Raw genomic sequence first — 27984 nt, forward strand, 5'->3', positions numbered from 1 at the left:
AGAATTCAGGGTTTGTAACTACATTTTGCGAATGTTCAAGGTTTTCCAGCACTTGAAAATGAATTTTTTTTTTTTTTTTAAGGAACAAATCGTGTAAAGAACAAATCATATAATATCCCGAATAGTTTTTTGGGAGTTGGAGGCCTTCAACAAAGCTGGGTGTCTAAGCTCTTACTTGTTTAGCTTATAGGTAAATCCATGCCTGCTAACATCAATACGTTAATTTAGAGTAAAAGTGTGGCAGAGGGATGGGAAGTCAGGAGGAATGGGACAGCTGCATTAATAAGCCGAAGTAAAATTAGAAAAAATAATTTCTAGCAAGTTTGGCAGTTGTAGCCGCTTCAGACTCTCACTTGACTCTACTCTGCGTCTGCAACATCTACTGGAAAAGGTAGAGATACTTTTTCACGCTTTATCTCGGCTCATCAATGCAGCTGTCTCACTTCTCCCGCAATCCAATTCTTCAAGACTCTTCCCAAATTATTGTAATTCGTAATGCGTTAGTAAATAAACCTTTGAGAGAAAAAAAAAAAAGCAGAAACTTATGAAAAGCAACCACAAAATAAACGAAAAAACATCTTAAAATATTACTATAGTCTAACTTAATAAGGAAATGTTTTTAACGCGGCAACGTAAAAATCTCCCAGATGCGGTCTCATTTTTCGCAGACTGTTGCCCATCCTCTGGAGCAGAGGTTGAGAATCCCTGTTTTAGAAAGCATCTAACTCAAATTTCTCTCTCTCTCTCTCTCAAAGCAAAAACAAAAATACTCCTCACCACAAACTCTCCCAAAAACAACATCTGGGATTAATCTTCAGGGCCAACGAGAGGTAGTGCCAGCCTATAGCCAGAAACTTGGGGCCCTAGCTGACGCTTGGGATGATGGGGGAGAGAGCACATTGGTGCAGTATCTGCATGAGTGAAAGGGACCTGCCGGCTCTAGACCGACCCTATTCGTCCTTATGTTACTTTTATAATGGGGCCCCACGTTCAACAGAGCTTTCAACTAGGTCAAACTTGTTCTAGAAAGACGTAAAAAACTCGGGAAAAAAGTTTTAAATACAAATCCGCCCGGGACCCCTAGCCGCGGGGCTCCGTGCGGTCGCACGGACTGCACGGCCCTGCAGCCGCCCCGTTTGGGATAATCGTCAGCGCACAATGACTATACTTTTTGGAAGTGGTAAGGGTGTTGCATGTCCTCGTGCAGTATGCGCATTGTGGTGAAACGGAATGACCTACACCCAAGACACGTTCGCCTGCTCGGAGACTTGTTTGCGGGTTAATGGCAAACTCCTGCAGCACGGTTTCCTCTCCGACAGGCGTGTGTGTAGTACGTTCTCGACCAATGTGGCTAGGGAACTTCGAAAGCTCCTGATTCACGTAATCTGCGGTGCAATTGTCCAAACAAAACATGACTTGGCTGACGTCTGTTTGGGAAGCATTCAAGGTACATCTGTGCCGTGGCTCGTCCATTTCCATCAGCGGCGCCATATACGTAATGCCATGTCGGCCATTTCTGCGTTACTAAACTGATTCATCCTTATCCTTCAACGTCCACGCCTAAACTGATTGTTTTCCCACTCTCCCGTTTTCGTGCAATTATCGCCCTCTAGCGGTCGCAGTTTGAATTTTCGGACACAAGTTCCTATGTATATCTTGTTCATCATGATATGACAGACCAGCATGTTAAGTTTGTAAACGACCTTTTGGGACACCCTGTAGATACGGGCATTTATGAGAACGGATGTCCATCCAAAGCTCAAAATACTTTCCACACAGGACACCTATTAAACTTTTGTGTTAAAACCAGGCCCGTGTCCAGAATTTCATAAAGGGAGGGGTTCTAGTTTCAATGTTTTATCGTTCTTACCTGCAGTGTCAGAAAAACACAACAGTGGGTCAAATAATTCATTTCTCTTTAATGGCTACAATGAGGGGCATAGCGGTGTGTGGGGGAGGGGGGAGGTTCAAATTCGCAGAAGATGTGTTTTTAAGTGATATTACCAATTCCATTATTGTATATTTTATACAGTAGAGCCTAGTTTTTATTCGGCTCATGTTTATCCGGATCAAATTTGTACAGTTAAAAATATATATTCACTTAAGTAATAATTTAAAACTGCGAGTGCAAAACAGTGGTGCAACTAGAAAATAAGTTTTAAGGGAGACATGTTGAAAAAAAATCTAACCTAATAAGAGGGGGCCGGGGGTCTTCCCCCAGAAATTTTTGAAATTTTTAGTATTGAAAACGGGGAATTTTAGACGGTTGGCTCCGCGGAAATTTGTACAAATTAAAGCTGTAAAACATGATCATAGGCCATATTTATTGACGTTAGGGTAAGAAATAGGGCTTAGGGACTCTCCCTAATCTTTTTTTTTCTTAAAAAATAGATAGAAATTGTATTTCTCCTCTCCTTTTCAAATTTTCGAAATTGAAGTTCCAAAAACGCACTTGCAGACAAACTTTGAAGATTTTTACGGGGAGGGGATTTTGAATCTGTTAACTGGGTTTTTCTAAAAAGTTCTAAAAAAACTTAAGCAGTATCCTAATGTATCAGAAGGAGAGGGGGAGGTTCAGAGGTTATTCCACTTACATTTTTAGTAAGTTTTGTTTTAAAAACCTGATATTAAAAGAAGGCGGTTCGAGGACCCTTGCCCGAATTTTTTCTGAAACTGGAGTCTTAAAAACGCAATTGTACGACCAGGCACGTAGCTAGAACTTTGTTAAGGGGGGGGTCCAAGGTTGCACGAACTTCAAAAGAGGAGGCATGCTAAAGCAGAATTAGTAGCTGATAATTACACAAGACTAAGATAAATCCAATTAAAACTGATCATTATAATATGATAATTAACAAAAATTAATTAAATAATTGAAATTAATAGAGTCTTTAGTTAAAATTAGTTAACAAAAAGTTAAATGTTAAGTGGTAAATTAATTATTGTCAGTTTGTAAATTAACATTAAACTGAAAGTTATCACATACAAAGTTTCCAAATATGGGTGAACCTATGTCCTCCTGAAAATAAGTGATATATTTTCTATTAATAAAAAGGGCACAATAAAAGAAAAACGGAAAACGAAAACTGTTCTAGAAATTACTTGGAAAATGCATGCGATAATTTAATAAAATATTAAAGCTTTGTAATATATTTCAGCAAAATATGTACATTTGTACTTATGCCATTTTATTTGAAAACTAGAAAGTCACCCGTCAAGACATGCCGGGTGAAAATTGCTTCAACTCTTCTTCATTTGAACGAAGCAATTGCCTGTTTGGTGATATTTTGATAGTTGAAATTTTAACTCTAACACCAGTGGATTAACCCTAAACTCCAGTAGATAACGTTCATTGTTTTCGTTTCTTCATTCCTCTGATATGACACAGTCTTACCAGTAAAACTGTTCAAGTTACCGGATCGAGTTCAGCCTTGTCACAAAGTCTTTCCTTGCGTGTTAAGCATTACCAAAACATATTATCGAATTACATATCATGCCGTGGTGCGAATTCATTGTTGAAACACGCGGGTTACTCGATCATCGTCATTATTTATATGAGGATAAATATATCTATATCTATGGAGTCGAATGTATACGAATGTTACATAACGTAATACGTAACCCTGCCGATTTGAACAACATTTCAGGCAAAATCCCACAACTCTCTCAACGAAAATATTAACAAAGTTTCATTTAAAAAGCTTGAATTAGTTTTTATTTATTTACATTTATAATATTTTTTTGATAACACCGAAATAGAATGATATTTCCAATCTTATCCGTTTTCTAATTATCATTCCTAATCATCAATTAAAAGCTTGAACAAACTATTAACTCTTTGAGGGACGGAGGCTTCCTTTGTTGCAACCATTTTTTATATATATATTTTTTCTTTCTTCAGCCAACTGACACAGTGATTTCAGTTAGCTGAAAAAAAAAAGAGAAGCAAGAAATAAATGGTGTTCTCAAGTGAAGTCGCTATTCCTCAAAGGGTGAAAGCTGTTCGAACAAATTTTAAACATCGGAAAAGGCGTATTGCCGTTTTTTATCATTATTTTTTTCTTTCTAACGGGGCTGTGTTAGAGGCTTTAGCCTTTTGCGGAACAAGTGCGAACCAACGATATGGCATCCAGTCATTCATATGCCACCATTAAGGCGCGGATGTGAATGTCACAGGAAAATTTGATGCCCAGTTTCCACCAGATGGAGACACCTGAGCTCTCTTCGATGCGAAACTGCAAAAGAAATTTAATTTTGTCAAGAATATTCAGTCAAACGACCTAAGGGATCTTTTACATGCCGATTAATGGAATGTATACCTAATGAATTAAATTAAGCATCTGTGTAATTTTATTTTAACAACATGTTGTTAATTTTAACAACAATACATATCATATTTTACGAGGCAGGTAATGATTTTTTTCTTCAATACGATGTTCGCAAAACACTCTATTGCAAGAAATGCTAAATATCTTGAAGAAAATAAGTGTTTAAGAAAAGGCAATATATAAAAGAAAAGCTCAAAAACATTTACCTCGTATTCACCTTTTTTGTTTCTTTGCTTGTAACGCAGTAAATAGTGTTAATTTTCACCTAGTAATTTATAGTTAAATGCATATGCCTGTTTTTTGTTTCGTTTAATGCTAATTAAATAACTCCTTAGTACAAAGCCAATGAATAACAATCAGAAAATGTATTCCAATGATGCAAATACAAATATGTTTTATGGAACAACATCGAATAAGATTTTTTTTCGTCAATTAAAAACTAAATGTTTTTCTTTTGGGATCATAGAATCACAATTCAGTAATATTTAAAAGTAATAATTTCTAATAAATTACTTATTACATGCGTTAATACGACCGAACTTGTAATTTCATAAACTGATCACAGTAAAATATTCAAGTAATTTTCAATGTAATTTTTCTATAAAACTTTGATACCGTAAAAAGTTTGTTACATCAACTTCAAGTTTTATATATTCATTTATTTTATTTATTTTACCTTCAAACACGAATTGTTTTTTTTTTTGGGGGGGGGGGCATTTAATATGTTTCATGATCATGCTTAAATATTGGTGGGAAAATTTCAGTAAAAAATCTACGTAATTTGTAACTCAGACAGGAGAGAGATGTTAAAAGTAATCTAAAAGTTCAAATAAAATTTTTATCAAAATATAAAATGAATCTGAAATGAACCACGCCAAAAATATAGAGTTAAAATGAAAAAAAAAATCAATAATTAATTTTTTTCTCATCTTCAAACTCACGAAATGTGTAGAATTTCTTTTTTCGCTGCTGGCATAGAATCTAAAATTAGTTTTTAAATGGAAAAACACATTAACACGTAAAATTGCTCGTATTATCAAGAAAACTTTAAAAGGTAGCACTACGACTTACCTAGTTTGGGTAAACTTAATTTTCTTTTGCATACAATTTTGTTTAAGATATATAAGTATGACATAGATAAAAACTGCGTGTTAAAACAGAAAAGAATCGGAATTCAATTACTGATTCACCAGGAACGCACCTCACTCTGGCTGTCTTTCGTACAACATGCGTCTACGAAATCCACGAAAATCCAAAGAGAAAAGAGAAAGAAATAAAGAAAACCACGCCAATATGAGACTGTGGGATACGGCGGAAGTGGCAATAAATGCTTGTTTTTACTTTGCCAATGGCAATTTGATGGACCAAGGAGAGGGGCTGAATTTCAAGGTCACAGGACCCAGCTGGTTTGAAAGTCGAAAGGGACATTTCCCCGTTTCGGACGGAGTAGGTGACACAGCAAAAAGCAGACGAAAATTGGGAACCTGCGGTTGTTGCACGAGGTTCTCGTGTTCTGAATTGACTCAAGGGCTGAGAAAATTGCCGATTACTGGGAATATTTAAGGAGAGAGAATGCTGCGTTTTATAAACTCATTACCTTTCGGAAAGATTTTGTTGATGCGAGATGGAACAACTGAGAAAAAAGGAGAGGGGTCTTTCGGGAAGGGGGGGGTCCGGACCCCATGGACCCACCCCTTGGCTACGTCCTTGGTACGACCATATTTGGAAACATTAGGGCCCTTTCCAAACTGAAACCAAACCAAACCCGAGTTTAGGTGATTTATTACAATTTTAAGCGATGTTGTTAGGTATTCGGGGGCTTTTTCTGGAAATTTTGCAAAACTGAAGATCTGGAAACAAAATTTGACATGCTCCGTAATGCTATTGGCATGGGGCGGGGAGTTCGAAAGAGCAGCACTTTGAAGAAGACTTTCTTATTTTCAGACGAACTTGAAAAAAGGAAAAAAAATTGCTGGGAAACTTCAAAGAGAATGTGTTGTTTTTTTAAACACTATAAAACTTTTCAATATTAAAGTTAGTTTTAAGTCAAATTTAAGCTTTTCTTTGGTTTTTTATTATGTTTTTCCGATGGGAGGGGTTTAACCCCTAAAACCCTCCCCTTGGACACGGCTCTGGTTAAAACATTCTCCCTGCTAAAACTTTCTATAGAAGTGTTAGGCATTTATGAGAGTTACCGACCGCCATCTTTGATGACGTCATAGCAAAAAAATATACCGGATAGAAGATATTCAGCCAAATCCAAAATACGTTCTAGAACACCAATTAAACATTTTTGAAAAAAAATCTCACTACTCAAGTTTTCCTAGACGTGTGCTGTCAGATCCCGGACTAAGTGGCGAAAATTAGAAGATTAAAAGTAAAGCACCTGTATCTGAATATTGAACTCGTTTTCAGAAAAAAAAGGGAGAGGGTTTTGAATTGCAATTCGTGTTACGGTATATCTGAGTTTTACCAAAAAAAAAAAAAAATCCTACTGACATGCTTGTATAAAGGGAATTTTTACTGAAACCCTTTCGTACTTTACAGTTTATTAAAAATACTAAAATACAACTTGATAGAAAAATTTAAAGCAAGTGCGTGGGGGGGGGGCGGCATTTTAAGTTTTGCCCCACCTCGGAAACGTTCTAGATCCGGCACTGCCTGTACTGGTTGCAAAAAAAAAAAAAAAAAAAAAGATAAATTAAAATGAAATTGAACCTTCAGACCATTTTTTGCAACAGATTATTTGACGCCATCCTGTCTTCATTGAAAAATCTTTTTCAGTGCTGCTAAATTTTAAAAGGAGTGTGCCAAAAAAGTATTTCTTGTACCTTGCTATTTTTTATTGAATAAATTTAAATATTTTTGTTTCCTCCAAATATTTCGTTTCGAAAAAAAAAAAATCCCCCTCCCCCCAAATTTTGATGGCAGAACTTGCGCCATAATCCCCCCCCCCTCTGTGGGCACCCGTGTGCAGAACGTGTATTTCGATTTCATGATGTGCTGCTCAATGATCTAAAGGCATGTGCAGAAGCTATATTTCGAGTTCGTGACGTAATGCTCAATAATCTCCTGAGAGGACAAGGACAAGTAATGGCTATAGCGAATCTGGACATTTTATAAAATGGCAAAATAACCACTTCTTAGGTATCTATTTTCTTATCAAAAGTAATTTAGGGTTCCTTCCTTGCTTGTTTTGAACTACACATGCACTTGGATTTTATTTTTTGAATGCCTGACTCATAACATTTATGGTAAAATGAGATATCGTATTGTACACGCGTGTTTTAAAGATTTGTTTTGACTAATGGTAATTCATTTTCTTTCCAGAATCAGGAAAATCTAATCTGAATGGAGTCAGCATATTACTATGTTCCATTGTTTACCATATTGAGTTGCTTAATATCACAAGGTATTTTACTATTTTCTCTTCTAATAGTTTAATGAAATAGGGTCCGGTGGGGGAAAGTGGTCAATGGGGGGTAAAGTGGTCATAATTCAAATCAATGGCTATAGCTTGGAAATTAATGTTCGAATGAATGTGAAAATGTTATTTTAGGATAATGCATTTAAAAACTACATTTTGAATACAAAATTTTACAACTGGCAAATTTTTATTTAATAAAAAACAATATTTTGTGTAAATATGAAAATTCTTAAAATCTAAAACCTTTTTTTAACTTCATTGGGAAATTTTGTTTGTTAGAATTATGAACAGATTAAAAGCACAGTAAGCTTTCTACATGTCTCAAGAACTCTTCCACATTAACAGTTAGCTGAATCTATTTTAAATAATTTGTTAGAACAATTTAAGTAAGATGGGGTAAAGTGGTCACAATATTAGACTTCAACGAATATTGTTCTTCTAAAGTCACTTAATCTTTAAGTGTAAGGCAGACATAAATTAAATATTAATTTCACTTAATATGTATTGTTTTTACAATAAACAGAGTTAAATATACGAGTACATGCGTATGCATACGCATATACTCGTGTAGGCACGTATATATACGTATTCACATAAATGCATCAATAAACACGTATATGGGTATCTGCAAGTATTTTTTATCTATGCAGATATACATTCGACTGTACACGTATATTCCTTTTTATACTCGTATCTATACGAACAATTATATACTCAGGGAGACACGTATATACGCGTACGTACTCGAGTAGACACTTGCATACAAGCATATGATATACATGTATACGAGTCTAAACTTGGGTTAATTATTAAAAGGTGTTAGACGGGAGAATAAGAAGCAAGAATCATAAGAAACATATGGAATCAAACTCAAGGCTGACGCGCTACATGCACGCAAAACCAGAAACTGATGAATGTAAAGCAGGTCACAAATTTAATACACAAAGACAATTTTACACAATATTTTAGGTTTTAAAAAAGTTTTAAAGTTATTGATGATATTTGCGGCCGGCAGCTGTACTACATGCATCGCAATCACTCTGTTGCAATTACGACACTTTTGAAAAACTTTCATCAGTCGCAGCGCCTTTGTTGCGATTCGTGTATTAGAGCTACTACAGGTCGTAACTTTTAACAACTGCTCTAAATATTTCTTAAAAAGTAAAATGTCGGGTAAAATCAACTTTGTGTAACAAATTTGAGACCTGTTTTGCTAACATCAGTTTCTGACCTTTTGTGCACGTAGCGCGTCAGCGACCATAGGTTCCTTATGATTCTTTGCTTCTTATCCTCCCCTTTCACACCACTTAGATTTTGCAAAAATCTTGGATTCATTCTGTAAGCATGCATGTATACTAGCGGATATACTCGTGGATATACGAGAATACATGTACTGGTGTATACACGTAAATGCACGTATATACATCTAAAAGGTATATAATCGTGTTTACACGTAAACATACGTATATAGGGTAGGTGGGGGTAAAGCCCTGCGTGGGGTAAAAACCCGCACCGACATTTTAACTTGATCCCCTTGGAGTAAGAAATTTACTTCTAGGTGGTGGGTTTGTCCTATGAAAACCTATTGATCAATGAAATTTTGTCCTGACTAAGCACTCCAGAGACGAGAAAGGGGGATAAGTCTGTTTTTTACTACTTTGATCTAACTTTTCTAATATATTATTTGAACATTGTAAAATGTAGAATTTGAAAAGAAGAATCAATGAATTACATGTTAATACTGGTACATTAAAGCTTCACCTTCGCGTGAAAACAGTTATTCTAACGGCTGCTTAAAAGCAACATGGGGCGTTTTTCAGAAAGTGACAAAATGGGGAAAATCCCCGCAGTTGTTTTGGGGTAAAACCCCGCATCTCCATAAGGTCAAGGATTCTCTCCACTCGGCTTAAAATAGTCTCTTTTTTGAAATATTATTAATATCTTTGTTTAGCATGTGTTTTGTACAGCTTATTCATCTTAAAAAATTAATTGTTGGTGGACATTTACTCATGAAGTTTTAATTTGTAGAAGATTTGTTAGGTAAAATCTTACATTCATTTCAATTCAAATGTGCTTTAATTAATGTAATAATTTCTTCTCTTTTTTTTTTTTTTTGAACATTTACGTACGTTTACTTTTTTGTTCTAGTACCTTCAGAAAAAAAACAATTCCGAACCATGATAAATGTCGAGCTTATTGAAGCACGTAACTTAATTGCAGGCATCTCTTCGTTCGGTATGGTAGGCATTAAAGTTAGGTTCAAAAATATCGATTGAAGACGTCACTGAAAAATGGAACAAAAGCTTGGGTGTTCGAAGAAAAAACCAATTTCCCTATAATTTCGAGTGAAACTGTAGAGAATAACTCGAAGCTCATCCCTGCACACTGTGGCCATGATAACTTTAATATGACAAGAAGGAGGAGGTTATGTAGAGGGTTTTTTTTTTACATAAAACACCTAGAAGCCTGCAAATGTACTGAGATACAGGAAGAGTCATTGGAAATGAAGACGTTATAAACAAATTATCGTAATCTCAGCAGGACACGGTTCCATCCACGACGCAATAACATTTTTAGAAAACTCAACCTAGTGTACTGTTAACTTAAAGCACTGGGTTCTAGATATTCAATTAAATTATAGCTTCAGGCATTTAAATTATTTTTTATAATGCGGCTGTAATTTTTTTCCCGGGAAATTAATCCTCCTTTTGTAGAGAAGAAAATATTTTCGTGACAAAGTTAAAAAAAAAAGTGATATATTCAGAGTTCGGTACTTCTGAATAACAATAAACCAATGGTTCAAGGAGGTTTTTCAAGTGTTTTTATCAAGCAGTCACCCTTTTTATTCACATTCATCTTGAGTGGGGTAAAGATCCGCATTGCGGGGTTTTACCCTATTTTGTGGGGCAAATACCCGCAATTTTGTTTTCCAGCTAAATTGTAATTTTTTCAATTATTATTAATGAGACGTAGCTATAATTTGGAAGGATTATAGGTAACAACCCACGCAATGACTCTAATTTGAAAAAATAGGAAAATATGCCCTTTATTGACCATGGTGGTATAAAAACTGAAAATCGCGGGGCTTTACCCTCACCTACCCTACTCGTGCTTCCATATATGTTTACGTGAGTAGACACGTACCCCAAACACGCACTGGATATATCCACGAATTAACTCGTGCATACCCGTGTAAGTATGTATGTACACTTATATATGTGTATATATGTCGACTGTACACGTATATACTCAGGTAGGCACGCATACACTCGAGATACAAGTGCAAAACACGCATATGATGTTCGTTTATACGCCTGTATGCACGCATATACACGTGACACGTATATACTCGTGTAGACACGCCTACACTCATGTAAGTAATCACGTAAACATGCTTATATATTCGTGTATACCCGTATATACTTGAGTAGGCATGTGAATGCATGTATCTGATGTATAGAGTAGGTGGGGGTAAAGTCCCGCGCGGGGTAAAAACCCGCACCGACTTTTTGACTTGACCACCTTGGAGTGAGAAATTTACCTATAGGTGGTAGGTTTGTCCTATTAAAATCTATTGTGTCATGAAATTTTGTCCTTACCAGGCTCACCAGACACGAGAAAAAGGGGTAAATCTGTTTTTTACTACTTTTATCTAACTTTTCTAGAGTATTTATTTGAACGTTGGAAAATGTAGACCATATTTGATAACATTGGGGCCGACAATCTTTCGAAATTGAAGCTCCATAAACGCAATTTTAGGCGATTTTCGAACGCAGTTTCAAGTGATGTTGTTTGGTACTGTTATAATACAGCATACTTACTGTAAGAACTAAAATGGGGAATAGCAAATTTCTTGCGCTTCGTAGGTTCAATCTGGTGAAGTTACAGACAAACCGTAATAGCATTCACGACTCCAAACATGAAGAAAAATGCAAAAGTATTCATTAAGTAGCATCATGTGACCTCACTGTAAACGATTGCGCTTTTGAATAGCACAGCGTATAATGTTTAGATACAACACGGCAATAATTTTTTCCTTTTAGATAGGCAGCGAGGAGGATTGCTTGTTTTAATGAGCAGTATAACTTCACCACCACTATTAAATAAAATGAAAAGTTCGATTTTATTCTTTTTTGCTTGGAGATTCTCTCCCCTCCCCCATTTGGAGCATTTTTGATTGATAGAGCTCAGCGCCTTTTTAACTCTGGCGCCGTCGTGCCCCGAACGACCTTGCACATAGGGACGGCGCGGCCCTGCTCAGCTCACAGTATGGATATTGGGGGATTGAATGGAAGCATTAAACTGTGATCCGCTTACACAAATGATCCATTTATGAAGCGAATGAAATTTCTTATATACAAAATCTAAAAGATATATAATTAGTTTACTGATTTAACACCCCATTTCAAGAACCAAGAAAGGTATTTTCGCCCTTTCAAAGAATATTTTACTGATTTTTTGAGTTTAAACATCAAATTATATCACAGTTGATCTCTCTTAACGCAAAAACATGACCATTTCATTGTAACTAAAATTAGTAAACATGTTAGTGTTTTACTCAAAATTTTGAAGCCATACTTTTTACAGAAGATATTATTTGATTTGAAAAAAAAAAAAAAAACACCTGTAACGTCCTTGGTGAGCCACTTTTGGCAGGTATTGAATTTCGCTTTAGAAGAAAAAGTGCAAAACGAGGCAACCTGGTAGACACAGCAATACTCCTTTATTAGCCTATTAAATAAATAAATATATTTTAACCACTCAAAGAGGAATATGTGTGTTAAATGTACTCATGTTGGCAAATTAGGAATAATGCTTCTTACATGTGGAATTTTTTTAGGCATTTCACGTATTGTAAAAATAGTAAAATTAAAAGTACGATAAAAATAGAGAATGGCAGTTTCAAATCAAAAAAAAAAAAAAGTTGATGTTTTTGTCTGAGTTGGAGACCTAAAATTGTAACATCGGAGAATTCATGGAACTTGTGGCAACATAAGTGAGTTAGCAGAAAAAGATTCCTTAGAGTGAGCTGATTTTTTTTTAAATGCTTAAATACTAGCTTGTTGCTTACCGCTACAAAAATGTCTGTTTTATAGATGCGTATTACAATTATCGGCACCTTTAACCTTACCTGTATGGAAATCTCGTTAACTATCGGAAATATTGGCAGTCACTCAATTCGGCACCTCATTTTTGTCACCAGAGAGAAATATTTAGATTCCATGGTGTTGTAAACCTTTGCAGAAAATACAGATTGCAGAGATTGTGGAAGAAATCTCCATCACGGGGGCACCAAACTGACCATAAATTCCGCATTGCATTTTAACCACGAAATTCAACGATTTATGGCAAAGGTATCACCAATTAACGTCCCAATATTATAAAATTTCCTTCCGCTAACGTAGTTCCACGACTTCAGATCATGGGCGTGCACAACACTTTTGGGGCCCATCACAAATGACTTTTACGGACCTCCCTCCAAAATATTCATCCGTATGTCTCTACATACATTTGACCCATAATTTTAACAATCTCGGGCCCCCTTCAGGTCCGGGCCAACAAGTATCTCATCTCCACCCCACCCAGGGGCGGCATTTCAGCATTTCGTTTGGGGGGTCGAGTTTCTTGAACATGAATTTCCTCAAGACGGTATAAAATACATATTGTTTTTTACAAGAACTGATAATTAAATGGTTTAAATGTTAAGAATAATTAGGTTTGTAAAGAACAATTAAAATTTTTTCGACCGAAGCTTTAAATTTTTTTTGTTATAAGTTATCTCACAAAATATCTCGGTACTAGTTTTTATTTTTTAGTAAAGTTTTAATCTGCTATTTTTGGAGTCAGGAAGAACAGAAAATTTTGTAACTATAGTTAATCAATATCCAATGATTTAATTTATTGCCAGTATAGCTAAAGAGGAAGGTCTTGCTTTGCCTCATTGCGCTTCGAAGGCCCTCTAACCTCCTGAGACACGCAAGTCAAAATTGGTTGACGTTCAGTTCTCCTACAACTTTCTGGTTGTGTGCGTAGTTTTTTACACCGATGAAGAGGCTCCATTTTTGTAGCCTTGAAATAGCTATATGCTGTATTTTCGTGTAAATTTGTGCTTTATTTACATCGGTTTTTCAATTTAATCACGGAAGTCATCTTTCAAATGACTGACCTGATTGAAACAGTCAATAAACGATGGAAGCAAGAAAGTTATGTCAAAAAAGCACATTTCCTTTAGATTCCTCTCTTTAAAATAACCAAGAAAGCTTTTTAAATAGGCTAGTATTTATTTTGTGTCATTAAAAAGTATAATCACAATTCACAAAACAATTCCTCTTCCCTCATGCTATTACTTATAAGTGTAATATTTTCTTTTTCGCTTTCTATAACCGACTTACATAATATTGAAGTTAAGACCAATAATAAATATATCTCATTAAATCCTGTCTCAATTTCTTGAGAAACTGAATTGATCAGTTTATTCAAAATATTGATTTAATATTTTGACTAAAACTTCATCTGGGTTTTTCACCTCTTCCACATTGGCATACATTAAAAACTGTTACGAAAAGTTCTGTCACAAAGTTCCACACCTGGTTCAAGTATGCATTAATGCGAAAATTACTAAGAGTTTCAATTGTCAATCCAAGAATTAAGATTAGCGAATTAAAATTTTTATGATAGAGTGTAGCATTTATCAAAAAAACGCTCCGCAGTATAAATAAAGTAAACAAAAAATTCAGACAAAGGCATACATATTAAAATGACATCAAATTTTTTATCAATGAAAAGGTCGCTTTCCAGTAATTCTTCCACGGAGCTTTTATAACTCTTGAAGACCATCTTGTGTCACTCGGAGATTGTCAAGTAAAGAGCCTCAAGATACATTTGTTGATGTGAAAGTATTTTTTGATGTGAGATGTTTTTCAAAAATAGCATATCTTTACAAAAAGTTCCCATGAAAGCATATGATACACCGAGTTGCTAAAATGTGTTTCTAGTACATGGCGTCAATGAACACTTACTAGCTGAACATTAAGTTATAATATGAGCATAAAAATTTATGTAAAATGACATGAAATTTACGCGTAAAAATTGCACAGACTCTACACTGTACGGGTATCTCATACAAGATGCTCCATCATAATGTTGTGACTCTTGGTTAAAGTTATTACAGGTTATTTAACATAAACAAACTATTTATTTTTACAACATTCAGATTTAAAAATTAAGATACACATAACAGAAAAAGCACAGAGGCTGGCGTGCAACCTTCTGGTCTGGAGTCAGAGATGGAACTGGATGTTAGGGGATCCTTACCCTTGGAAAGGACAAACATTGGACACTTTCTATTGGCTGATGTCCACGTGAACAGTGCGTGGTGTACATGTGCAGTACACGTGATGTGCGGGTGTTATACCCCACATAGATATTTTGAGACTGACTGATCGTCACCACATACTCCCCTCCTAGCGACAGCGAATTTTTCAAGACTGAAACCGATCCGGGAACCGAACACGACGTCCTGAACGGGTTGTTTGATTTGAATAACGCTGACTTGTAGAAGATGAGGCGCTAGGTGGTGTTTCTGCAGTGGGAGTAGTGCTATGACAAGGATCAGTTACTTCTGATTGCACTAAATATGCGGGCTTTAGCCTGTCAATGGACACTGAAATTATTTTGCCATTGACATTAATGTGAAACGCTTTATCATTTCGCTTGATAACACGGAAGGGGCCATCGTACGGTTGACGTAAGGGATGTTTCACACTGTCACAACGTAAAAACACATATTCTGTAGTTGAAATTGAAGAGGGCACAAATATAGGTAAAACACCATGCCGTGACATGGGCGGAGTGCGAATATGACTCATGTGGTCTTTTAACTTTCCGACAAATGTAGTCGGATCAGTAGACACACAATTTTCTTCAAAAAATTCCCCTGGCAGCCGGAGGGGAGAACCGTACACAAGCTCGGCAGAAGAACAGCCTAGATCGAGTTTAGGAGCAGATCGAAGACCAAGCATAACTGTGGGGAGTACTTCTGTCCAGCGCTCAGTTGCATAGCATTTTATTGCTTGCTTTAGAGGACGGTGAAACTCTTCAATCAATCCGTTCGCAATTGGATGATACGCTGTAGTGCGGATTTTTTTCACACCGAGAAACTTTGACAAGCAGCGAAATAATTCTGACTCAAATTGCCTGCCTCGGTCGGTTGTTATGATGGAGGGGCATCCGAAACGTGAAATCCAGGTTGTGTAGAAATTTTCTGCAACTGTTGGAGCAGTCATATCCTTCATGGGCACAGCTTCAGGCCATCGCGAGAACCGATCTATCATCGTTAGACAATAGATGCAACCGTTAGAAGGTGACAGTGGTCCCACGATGTCAAGATGGACATGATGAAATCGATTGGATGGTTCGCTGAAATTTTGAAGTGGCGATTTGATATGTCGGTGCACTTTTGATTTCTGACATGGAACACAATATTTTGTCCATTTTACAGAATCTGTAGACACTGAAGGCCAGATAAAACGCTGTCGAACGAGCTTACTGGTGCGCCGAGAACCAGGATGTGCAAGGTTATGTATACTGTCGAACACAAGTTGAAGAAATTCTTTTAGGATGTATGGACGAGCAATTCCAGTAGATAAATCGCAATACAATTCTGACTCAGAATTTGGGAGCATGATTTTCTTTAGTTTCAGAGAAGTATTTTTAGATAACAACAACTTTAACTCAGGGTCACAAGCTTGAGCTTGGGATATTTCATTGTAATCAATTTTACTAGGGAAGGATATAGCAGAAATGCGGCTCATTATATCAGCTGCGATATTAGAATGCCCAGAAATGTGGCGTACATCACAAGTAAATTGGGAAATAAATGATAATTGGCGAATTTGGCGAGGTGAACATTTTTCAGGTTTCTGGCGAAAAGCAAATTCTAGAGGTTTATGGTCAGTATACCAAATGAATTCTCTTGCTTCCAACATATGACGAAAATATCGGATAGAAGCATAAGCTGAAAGTAATTCGCGATCATAGGAACTATAATTCATTTCTGTTGGACTTAGACGTCGAGAAAAGAAACCAAGTGGTTGCAACTCATTATCAATAAGTTGATGCAATGCAATACCAATTGAGAAATCGGAGGCGTCAGTGTGCATTACAAGTTTTGCAGACGGAGAAGGATGAGCTAAAAGAGTAGCATCAGCCAACAATTGTTTGCATTTTTGAAAAGCGGCGGTAGCTGAAGTCGACCAATTAATTACAGTTTTATCTTTCTTTTCTACAGATCCTTTCAAGAAATCGTGCAATAAAATTTGCGCTTCCGCTGCATGCGGCAGAAATCTTCTGTAAAAATTCATAAGACCTAAAAATTTTCTTAAGTCATGTACAGTTTCAGGTTGTTTATAATCGAGAATAACTTGAACTTTACTAGATAAAGGTTTAATTCCTTCAGGAGTAACTAAATGACCTAAAAAATTTACCTCAGATTTACCTAACACACATTTTGATGCATTTAATTTTAATCCATATAAATTAAGCCTCTCAAAAATTTTGCGGAGATGCATTTTGTGTTCTTCAACAGAATTAGAAAAAATTAGAATGTCATCTAAATAAACATAGCAAAAAGATAAACCACGTAACACATCGTGCATAAAGCGCATAAAAGTTTGGGAACCATTGACCAAACCGAAACTTAATTTAGTATATTCAAAAAGACTCCATGGGGTGGTCACTGCAGTTTTTGGTATATCGGGTTCATGAATCGGAATTTGGTGGTATGCTCTGAAGATATCAATTTTAGAAAAAATGGACTTACCGTGAAGCGCGTGAGAAAAATCATGTAAATAGGGAATTGGATAAGAATCAAATTCTGTGACAATTTAATTTGCGATAATCACCCACTGGTCGTATCGATAAATCCGCTTTTGGCACACAATGAAGAGGCGAGCTCCAAGGGCTTTTAGAAGGGCGAATAATTCCTTGCTCTAACAGATATTCGAATTCACTTTTTACTTGATCGTAAAGCGATGGATGCAAACGACGCGGTTTCTAAAACACAGGCGGACCTCGCGTTAAAATGTGATGCTCTGTTGAGTGCGGAATTGACTTCCGAATTAGCGTGGGGTTTGTTAACTCGGGAAATTCTTTGAGGATTTCTTGAAAAGCACAAAAATTTTCACACACCAAATGCACTGATTTTTGAAGAGTTGGTTGAACACTCCCAAAAGCACTTAAAGATGTTTCAGGATGGATCAACCGTTCTTTGGGTAGATCTATTATTAGATTGAAATGCTTCAGAAAATCAGATCCAATGATGGAGCAAGTGACGTCAGCAATGACAAATGTCCAAGGAAAATTTATTCTAAGTCCGAGGTCAAGTTGCCGGTGAACCACTCCATACGCAGGAATTTTGGAATTGTTCGCTGCGTACAAGGAAAATGCTGAGGTGGAGTTTCGCTTTTCCGGAGCTGAAGGAGGTAGGACTGAAATTTCTGATCCGCTGTCAATTAAAAATTTTTGACCAGTTTTTCGATTGAAAACAAATAATCTGCTGGACTTTGAGAGATTTTCCGTCATCCCAGCTATGGCGGAGTGAGACCGTTTTTTTGATCGTTGAAATTGCAAGGTGCCGTACACTTTTTTGCATTTTGTTGAAAACGGCGATGGTTATAGCACATTCCACTGGGACGCTGTTCATTTCTTGAATAGGAGCGCCGACGGTTGGTCGAACTTCTGCGGTACGGAGAACGGGAGTTTCGGGTGGACAGCTCGTCGACTTTCCGCGTGTGCTCCGAAATTTGACGCTCCAACTTCTCCATGGGGGATTCAGGAGCAGGCGGCGGAACACTGCTAGTTGTCGCGAAAACAGAGTGTGGCATGGAAACTTCCGCGATTTTATCCGCTATCTTCGACAAATTATCCAAGGACTCGGAACTGGCGGATAAAATTGTCGAAATGTGCTGCGGCATTCTTTGCATCCACAAGTTCTTGAGAAAATTGTCATCTAAGCGGTTTGCAGAGAGTGCCTTCATTTTTCGAAGGAGTTGACTTGGACGGTCATCTCCCAGCTGGAGGTCGGAAAGCAGCTTTTTGATGGTTAGAGTTTCCGATTCAGCAAACTCCGATATGAGTCGCTGTGCAAGAGCCTGGTATTTATTTTGCGCTGGAGGATTCAGTACAATGTCCGATACGTGTGACAGAGTCTCTGAGTCGATATTGGCAACTAACGCTGCATATTTCGTTTCATCGGCTGTAATTCCGCTGTAAAGGAATGCGTTGTCGCACTGCAAAATCCATAGGCGAACATTTGCTCTCCAGCAAGTACGTAGCCAAGGGGGGGTCCATGGAGACCCCCCCTTCCCGAAAGACACTTCTCCTTTTTTCTCAGTTGTTGCATCTCGCATGAACAAAATTTTTCCGAAAGATAATGATTTTATAAAACGCAGCATTCTTTTCCCTTAAATATTCCCAGTAATCGGCAATTTTCTCAGCGCTTGAGTCAATTCAGAACACGAGAACCTCGTGCAACAACTGCAGGTTCCTAATTTTCGTCTGCTTTTTGCTGTGTCACCTACTCCGTCCGAAACGGGGAAATGTCCCTTTCGACTTTCAAACCAGCTGAGTCCTGTGACCTTGAAATTCAGCCCCCTCTCCTTGGTCCACCAAATTGCCATTGGCAACGTAAAAACAAGCATTTATTGCCACTTCCGCTGTATCCCACAGGCTCATTGGCGTGGTTTTCTTTATTTCTTTCTCTTTTCTTTTTGGATTTTCGTGGATTTCGTAGACGCATGTTGTACAAAAGACAGCCAGAGTGAGGTGCGTTCCTGGTGAATCAGTAATTGAATTCCGATTCTTTTCTGTTTTAACACGCAGTTTTTATCTACGTTATACTTATAGAAAACATATCTTGAACAAAATTGTGTGCAAAAGAAAATTAAGTTTACCCAAACTAGGTAAGTCGCAGTGCTCCCTTTTAAAGTTTTCTTGATAATACGAGCAATTTTACGTGTTAATGTGTTTTTCATTTAAAAACTAATTTTAGATTCTAAGCCAGCAGCGAAAAAAGAAATTCTACACATTTCGTGTGTTTGAGGATGAGAAAAATAATTATTGATTTTTTTTTTTTTTGCATTTTAACTCTATATTTTTGCATGGTTCATTTCAGATTCATTTTATATTTTGATAAAAATTTTATTTGAACTTTTAGATTACTTTTAGCATCTCTCTCCTTTCTGAGTAACAAATTACGTAGATTTTTTACTGATGTTTCCCCCCCCAATATTTAAGCATGATCATGGAACATATTAAATGCCCAAAAAAATTCGTGTTTGAAGGTAAAATAAATAAAATAAATGAATAAATAAAATTTGAAGTTGATGTAACAAACTTTTTACGGTATCAAAATTTTATAGAAAAATTAAATTGAAAAGTACTTGAATATTTTACTGTGATCAGTTTATGAAATTACAAGTTCGGCCATATTAACGCATGTAATAAGTAATTTATTAGAAATTATTACTTTTAAATCTTACTGAATTGTGATTCTATGATCCCAAAAGAAAAACAGTTAGTTTTTAATTGACGAAAAAAAATCTTATTCGATGTTGTTCCATAAAACATATTTGTATTTGCATCATTGGAATAAATTTTCTGATTGTTATTCACTGGCTTTGTACTAAGGAGTTATTTAATTAGCATATATGCATCCATCTTTAGTAAATTGTGAAGGTAGCATTAAATTAACAAAAAACAGGCATGTGCATTTAACTATAAATTACTAGGTGAAAATTACCGCTATTTACTGCGTTACAAGCAAAGAAACAAAAAAAGGTGAATACGAGGTAAATGTTTTTGAGCTTTTCTGTTATGTATTGCCTTTTTTTTAAACACTTATTTTATTCAAGCTAAAGATATTTACTATTTCTTGCAATAGAGTGTTTTCCTAACATCGTATTGAAGAAAAAAAATCATTACCTGCGTCGTAAAATATGATATGTATTGTCGTTAAAATTAACAACATGTTGTTAAAATAAAATTACACAGATGCTTAATTTAATTCATTAGGTATACATTCCATTAATCGGCATGTAAAAGATCCCTTAGGTCGTTTGACTGTGAATACTCTTGACGAAATTAAATTCATTTTGCAGTTTCGCATCGAAGAGAGCTCAGGTGTCTCCATCTGGTGGAAACTAGGCATCAAATTTTCCTGTGACATTCACATCCGCGCTTTAATGGTGGCATATGAATGACTGGATGCCATATCGTTGGTTCGCACTTGTTCCGCAAACGGCTAAAGCCTCTAACACAGCCCCGTTAGAAAGAAAAAAATAATGATAAAAAACGGCAATACGCCTTTTCCGATATTTAAAATTTTTTCGAACAGCTTTCACCCTTTGAGGAATAGCGACTTCACTTGAGAACACCATTTATTTCTTGCTTCTCTTTTTTTTCAGCTAACTGAAATCACTGTGTCAGTTGGCTGAAGAAAGAAAAAATATATATATAAAAAATGGTTGCAACAAAGGAAGCCTCCGTCCCCCAAAGAGTTAATAGTTTGCTCAAGCTTTTAATTGATGATTAGGAATGATAATTAGAAAACGGATAAGATTGGAAATATCATTCTATTTCGTGGTATCAAAAGAATATTATAAATGTAAATAAATAAAAACTAATTCAAGCTTTTTAAATGAAACCTTGTTAATATTTTCGTTGAGAGAGTTGTGGGATTTTGCCTGAAATGTTGTTCAAATCGGACAGGGTTACGTTATGTAACATTCATATAGTTATACATTCGACTCCATAGATATAGATTTATTTATCCTCATATAAATAGTGCCGATGATCGAGTAACCCGCGTGTTTCAACAATGAATTCGCACCACGGCATGATATGTAATTCGATAATATGTTTTGGTAATGTTTAACATGCAAGGAAAGGTTTTATTGTGACAAGGCTGAACTCGATCCGGTAACTTGAACAGTTTTACTGGTAAGACTGTGTCATATCAGAGGAATGAAGAAACGAAAACAATGAACGCTATCCACTGGAGTTTAGGGTTAATCCACTGGTGTTAGAGTTAAAATTTCAACTATCAAAATATCACCAAACAGGCAATTGCTTCGTTCAAATGAAGAAGAGTTGAAGCAATTTTCACCCGTCATGCCTTGACGAGTGACTTTCTAGTTTTCAACTAAAATGGCATAAGTACATATGTACATATTTTGTTGAAATATATTACAAAGCTTTCATATTCTATTAAATTATCGCATGCATTTTCCAAGTAATTTCTAGAACAGTTTTCGTTTTCCGTTTTTCTTTTCTTGTGCCCTTTTTATTAATAGAAAATATATCACTTATTTTCAGGAGGACAGAGGTTCACCCATATTTGGAAACTTTGTATGTGATTACCACTTAACATAAACTTTTTGTTAACTAATTTTAACTAATGACTCTATTAATTTCAATTATTTAATTAATTTTAGTTAATTATCATATTTTAATGATCAGTTTTAATTGGATTTATCTTAGTCTTGTGTAATTATCAGCTACTAATTCTGCTTTAGCATGCCTCCTCTTTTGAAGTTCGTGCAACCTTGGACCCTCCCCCTTAACAAAGTTCTAGCTACGTGCCTGTCTCCAGAAAGGTGGAAGCTTCAGCGCTATGCGAGAAACTTGACCCGTAGCTGCTGCGAGGGGTGCGTTATCAGTTGACATCTCGCTCGGAAGAAGGGGAGAGGGATGCGCAAAATCCGCTGGCTAGCGTCTCCTTAAGATGAAGTTGTAGAAATGATGAAGATTTTTACTGCTGCATTCGTTAAATTGCCGGGTTACCAGTGTTGTGACTCTTGGTTAAAGTTATTACAGGTTATTAAACATAAACAAATTATTTATTTTTACAACATTCAGATTTAAAAATTAAGATACACATAACAGAAAAAGCACAGAGGCTGGCGTACAACCTTCTGGTCTGGAGTCAGAGATGGAACTGGATGTTAGGGGATCCTTACCCTTGGAAAGGACAAACATTGGACACTTTCTATTGGCTGATGTCCACGTGAACAGTGCGTGGTGTACATGTGCAGTACACGTGATGTGTGGGTGTTATACCCCACATAGATATTTTGAGAATGACTGATCGTCACCACAATAACATAGATTACTCAATTTTGAAATATTTAACCCATATGAAGCGATTACTTCTTTAGTTAAGGCAAACACTTATCCTCCATCAGTTTTTTCTGTTCTGAAAATTCAGGCAAATGATTTTCTAAGTCATCTAAATTGAATTTTACCATTTTATATTATTCTTAGTGAAAAATTTGGGGTTGCAACCGCCCCCTCTCGCACCCCCTATTTGCCGCCCCTGACCCCCCCCCCACTTGTGCACGCAACTGCTTCAGAGCTATGTATAAACTTTTCTGCGTCAAAAGGAGCAGACTGTTTTTAAAGGGAGGGGTTAGGGTAATAATAAAGAATGCACACCGCATCATACTGCTACACGCGTGTAGAAAACATGCAAATATCTTTTGCTTTCACTTCTTACAATTAAGAACACATTATCAGGAGGGTCGCGGAGTCAGAGAGAAACTGACAGGCTTCAACTCCAACTCCTTCACTCAAAAAACAGTCCGGCTCTGACTCCTTAGCCCTGGCACTGTTGCGGACTCTAAGGGAAAGTGACTTAACTCCGTGTCTTGGAATTTTAAAGCCTTCGGTTTCCGTTTTCGACTCCTCCCCCCGAAATCAGTCCGACCCCGACTCCATAGCTCTGATTATCAGAATAATGCCATCTGTTGAATGTACGAAGGAAAAAAAAACAGCAGTGTGTCGATGACGACACACGATAGAAGTGAAACTTTTGTATTACAGGGCAGTACTAAATTTGGGGAAGGGTTGTGTTGCCTGTCAATTTGACGATTGCGATGAGCCAGTTTCTCGAAACAGAACCCTCCCAGATGACAGCCCTACTTATACTCCATTTTGGTTCAAAGAGCTCTCTGCGACTTTGGCAAGTACTTGTAAATGCACTTTACTATAGTCGCTGGTTGCTATGTCTTAAAATTAACTGATGAAAAGTTGAGACAAATGCAATTTCACCAAATCTAGCGAAGTAAATGATTTCTTAACATAAATAATAGCTCCTCGGAAACTATTTCCCGAGAACCCAATTTTCATACCTAACTTGTTTTAAATGGGAAAAAATAAAATTTCCTACTTTTTTTTTTTAAACTGAAACGACAAAATATCAATCAATCTATACGTCAAAAGTTTAGACTCCAGTTTCATGTCGTTGTAGTCGTCGTGTGCCAGCTATAGGCTGGCAATATGGGGTGCGTTGCTTTACTTTTCCAACTGTACCGTAATTTGGTGTTAAGTCCGACTTCTACAGCACACACATGCTATAAGAACCCGTATATAGGGGAGGCAACCATTCTCAGCATAACATATTCACACAAAGAAGGACAAGGACAGTAGAGAGAAAGTACGTCCATGCCCGAGCCGGGATTCGAATCCGGACCTTCCTGTCGCAGTCAGACTTCTCTGACCATCAGACAAGGCAGGAGGCCTCCAGTTTCACAGTGAGCAATACTCGAAATGCGTTGTTTATACACACGTGTTTCAACGTATGTTCAGTTGGTAACCCACATATATAAACAGTGATCACCTCTCCACATCAACCCACCACGGACAACATGAGAGAAAGAAAGTGAAAAGAGCGCATGTGTGACTTTTCGTCCCACAGAAAAAACAAAACAAAAAAATAATTATTAAATAAAAACAAACAAAAAACCGACTGCGTAAAAACCAAAAAAACTAAAAAGAAAAAATATATAAGTCCAGTAGTTTAGAATGTTATTAAGTGCTATTGAATAGCTACACCACTGAAATAGTTTTATAATCGATACACACATAAGACAAATCATAAATTCAAAAACAGAATAGAAGTATCAACAGTCGGGCCCCATCCCTCGGAAACGTCATCAGTCAATTCTTTCTCGCAAAACTAAAAAAGCTCGTCAAGAAAGTACACGTCGCGAAACTCAGTATCCTGAATCACGAAAAAAACAAATGCAACATGTTGGAGATGAAAATCGAATTAGTAGACTTAGTAAACAAAAAATTCAGGCAGTGAAAACGTTACTTGCATTTGTCGTAGTCTGTATCGTACGCAGGTAGCGTGCAACACGATCCCGAACTGACAATGTGGCGACTGATTGTTGATCACCCTGAATTTTGATTACTGTAATGTGTGTAGTGACACTCCCGAGGTTAAGACAAATCGATTGACGTAAGAATTATCAAAATCGGCCAAGGCGTTTAGCCTGCATAATGCCATATAAGAACACACATACATACATAGACTCATAAACACATTACCGTCCTTTGCGTCGCACACGCGCTGTCGGGTAAAAAAACAGCTGCTTCACTTCCGTCATATAAAACAGTAGCGAAACATAATTTCAAAGCCTTAGCATAAAAAGTTTCACTTCAATAATACACAATATTAAATCAATTTAAAATTAGGGAAAACTTCTGTTAGCTTGTGATTTTGTAGCTACAAAGCATGTGTATGAAACTCATTACATACACTGTTTTAACTCTTTAATTAGAAATTTTTTCTTGATTTTGTACCTAGGTTTCTTCCAATCTGTTAATCGGCACGAAAAAATCATTTCAAATTTATTTTTGATTTCACTTTAACCCCCAACGCTCCCTCTTCCGCTTTTTTTTTTTTTGATCGACGAAGTCATTTGTTGAAGCATGCAGAAAATTCCGGCCAAGTTTCCGGTTCTTCAAATAGAAAGTAGTAGGAGTAGCACTTCTATTTTTCTCTCCCTTCATTAGATTCGTCCATTTTAAGAAGCAATTAAAAGTGCACAGACTTTTTTCGTTGAAAATTAAATAGATCAATCATTCGTATGCAAAAGTAAGATCTTGCTCAATTCTTTTGTCGGATGTGAAGATTTGCACTTTATTCCCAGAAATGCTAATAACTTTAGCATTTGATATATGCATGTAAAAAAATCTATTATTGTGTATCTTATTATGAAGTATAAATTTTCTTTTAAAAAGATGATTTTTTTTTTTTTGTACTTGAAAAACAATGAGTTGTAAATGTTGCGGCCCACAATCCATACAAATAATGAATAGTTAAAAACAAGAAAACATTTTAGGAAGTTGATACTTCATATTATGTTACAAATTGGTTCCTTTCATTTGAATGTGCGAAAGTTTATAGAGTAAGTTTAAAATTCTCGCAATGAAGTTCAAATATATGCGCAAAAAATGTCTCATTTTTTTTCAAATGCATTGAGTTATAAATAACATTTTTTTTACATGCACGCCCACACACATATACAAAAAAATGTCCGACCTAATACTGTTTCATAAATTATATTTTTATATATATATATTAGGGTGTCCCAAGATATAATGGCGAAAAAAAAATTTGTGAAATCGAATACGCATACCCTCCAAATTTTTTCCATTTCACCTCAGAAACATGAGAAAAAAGTTTCATTGCAATAAAATAACGGGAACCCGTGCCGACTTGAGGTCAAAGTTGGACCTGAAATCCCTGTACGGCGACTACAGTGGAAAGATTGCTAACTGCATAATTACTTACTACACGCGACATCAATTTATTTAAAGCAGATATTTACAGCAATATTAGACTAAAAGAAACATTGCTGCACATATTTTTATTTCAATATTTGCTTTTTGCAGTTAGGATAGAGCTTCTGCTGCTCTTGAACGCAACGTAGCACAGATTGTTTTTGTTCCTCATCAGATGTTAGCAAACCATGAAAGTCCTGCATCATTTTTACCGCTCTTTCAGCAGCATCGTTTACTGCTCTAATCATTGAGACAATCTTTTACACATCAAGGAATGAAATATTATTGACCATACCATAAAAGCTGGATGAATTTTTGTAGAGTAGCTTTTGAGATAATTGGGCCCACATTTTCGTACTTTTATCAAAAAGCACAAATTTTTGTTTTCGTGCTTTGACTGGCAAAATGCATTGAAGCCATGGTTTCACGTATATTGTCACTACAAACAAGCAGACATCAAATAATGCTTCATTTTCCTTCGTATCTAATTTTAGTTGTGAACTAAATAGTTTTAGGGAGTAAATCGCTCGAGCCATCCATCGAGCTTTGTGCATGACTCCCGGTGGTCTTATTTTAAATTCATTTTCTGTATCTCCACCTAAAAATAGGATAGGTAGTTCTACCAACCCTTGATAGTCATCCCTGACGGTAATATTAGTAAGTTCAGCACGGTAAAAGTCAAGTAAATTTTCCAAGTTAGGGTACAGTTCGGAACAACTCCGCAGCACCTCCATAGCACTGTATTTAAGTGAGATAGATCAGTTCATATATGTGATGGCGGCAAGCAAAGGAAAGCATTTCTCTATCAAATTTTTGCTCAAGAATAGCGCAAGAACCACTAAAAGGACCTGTTCTGGAAGCTGTAATATCACAACTTAACTTTGTCTTCGAGATTCCAATCTAAAACTGCCTTTCAAACAGCCTTTGTTTGTTCTTTTCCTGTGGAATTATCCAGTTTCGACTCAGCAATGAGTTGTTCCGTTACATCCATATAAAATAACTATAGATAAGTGATCTTCTTTTGATTTTTGAGCACTCAAAGCAGGCAACAGTCCCATCTTCCTCTATTTTGATTAACCGAAGTGCATCAGCATGTGCAATATTGAATAAATTGTTTAAATTACTTGAAAATTCTTGTTGGCGCTGCCTGAATACCTCTTGCAGTTTCTCTGCATTTTTTTGTAAGTCTCTCTAGATTTGAAACAGGTTTTTAAGTTTATTCACACAATTTAGCAACGATTTGGTGGGAACGCGTGCCTTTTCCCAAAAGATGATGCATTCCAGAATAGCGATATTTGCACTTTCACTGATGGTTAAATTTACTTCTCGAATGTTATAAAACAAAACCGACAGAACTTGTCCGTTAGAGGGAAGTTTCAATCCCGTAGTTTGTTGTTTTACGACTCCTATTAAAAATATCCCTTTTTTCAAACTTTGCAATTCCACTGCCATGTTTCGTTCCCTATGGAAGGACTATAGTGCGCTCGCTGACCAGAATGTATTCGTACTGACATGTTTGACGGTTTGCAAATTACTACGGATAGCCCCCCCCCTCCCCCCAACATATGTTTTTCTGTTTTCATTTGTTTTCTGTGCACTATTTAC

At 36.4% G+C, this 27984-nt stretch overlaps 1 protein-coding gene across 1 annotated transcript in view; it reads left to right on the forward strand.

Annotated features, from left to right (window-relative positions):
• Nucleotides 1-27984, forward strand: part of LOC129231132 (uncharacterized) — a 124820-nt gene that overhangs the window by 67597 nt on the left and 29239 nt on the right. The window contains exon 2 of the mRNA XM_054865379.1: nt 7656-7737. Within this exon, the coding sequence (XP_054721354.1) occupies nt 7677-7737 (61 nt within the window). The 5' untranslated portion in view covers nt 7656-7676. The remainder of the gene's footprint in view (nt 1-7655; nt 7738-27984) is intronic.

The sequence above is a fragment of the Uloborus diversus genome, chromosome 10 (assembly GCF_026930045.1).
Source record: "Uloborus diversus isolate 005 chromosome 10, Udiv.v.3.1, whole genome shotgun sequence".
NCBI lineage: Eukaryota > Metazoa > Arthropoda > Arachnida > Araneae > Uloboridae > Uloborus > Uloborus diversus.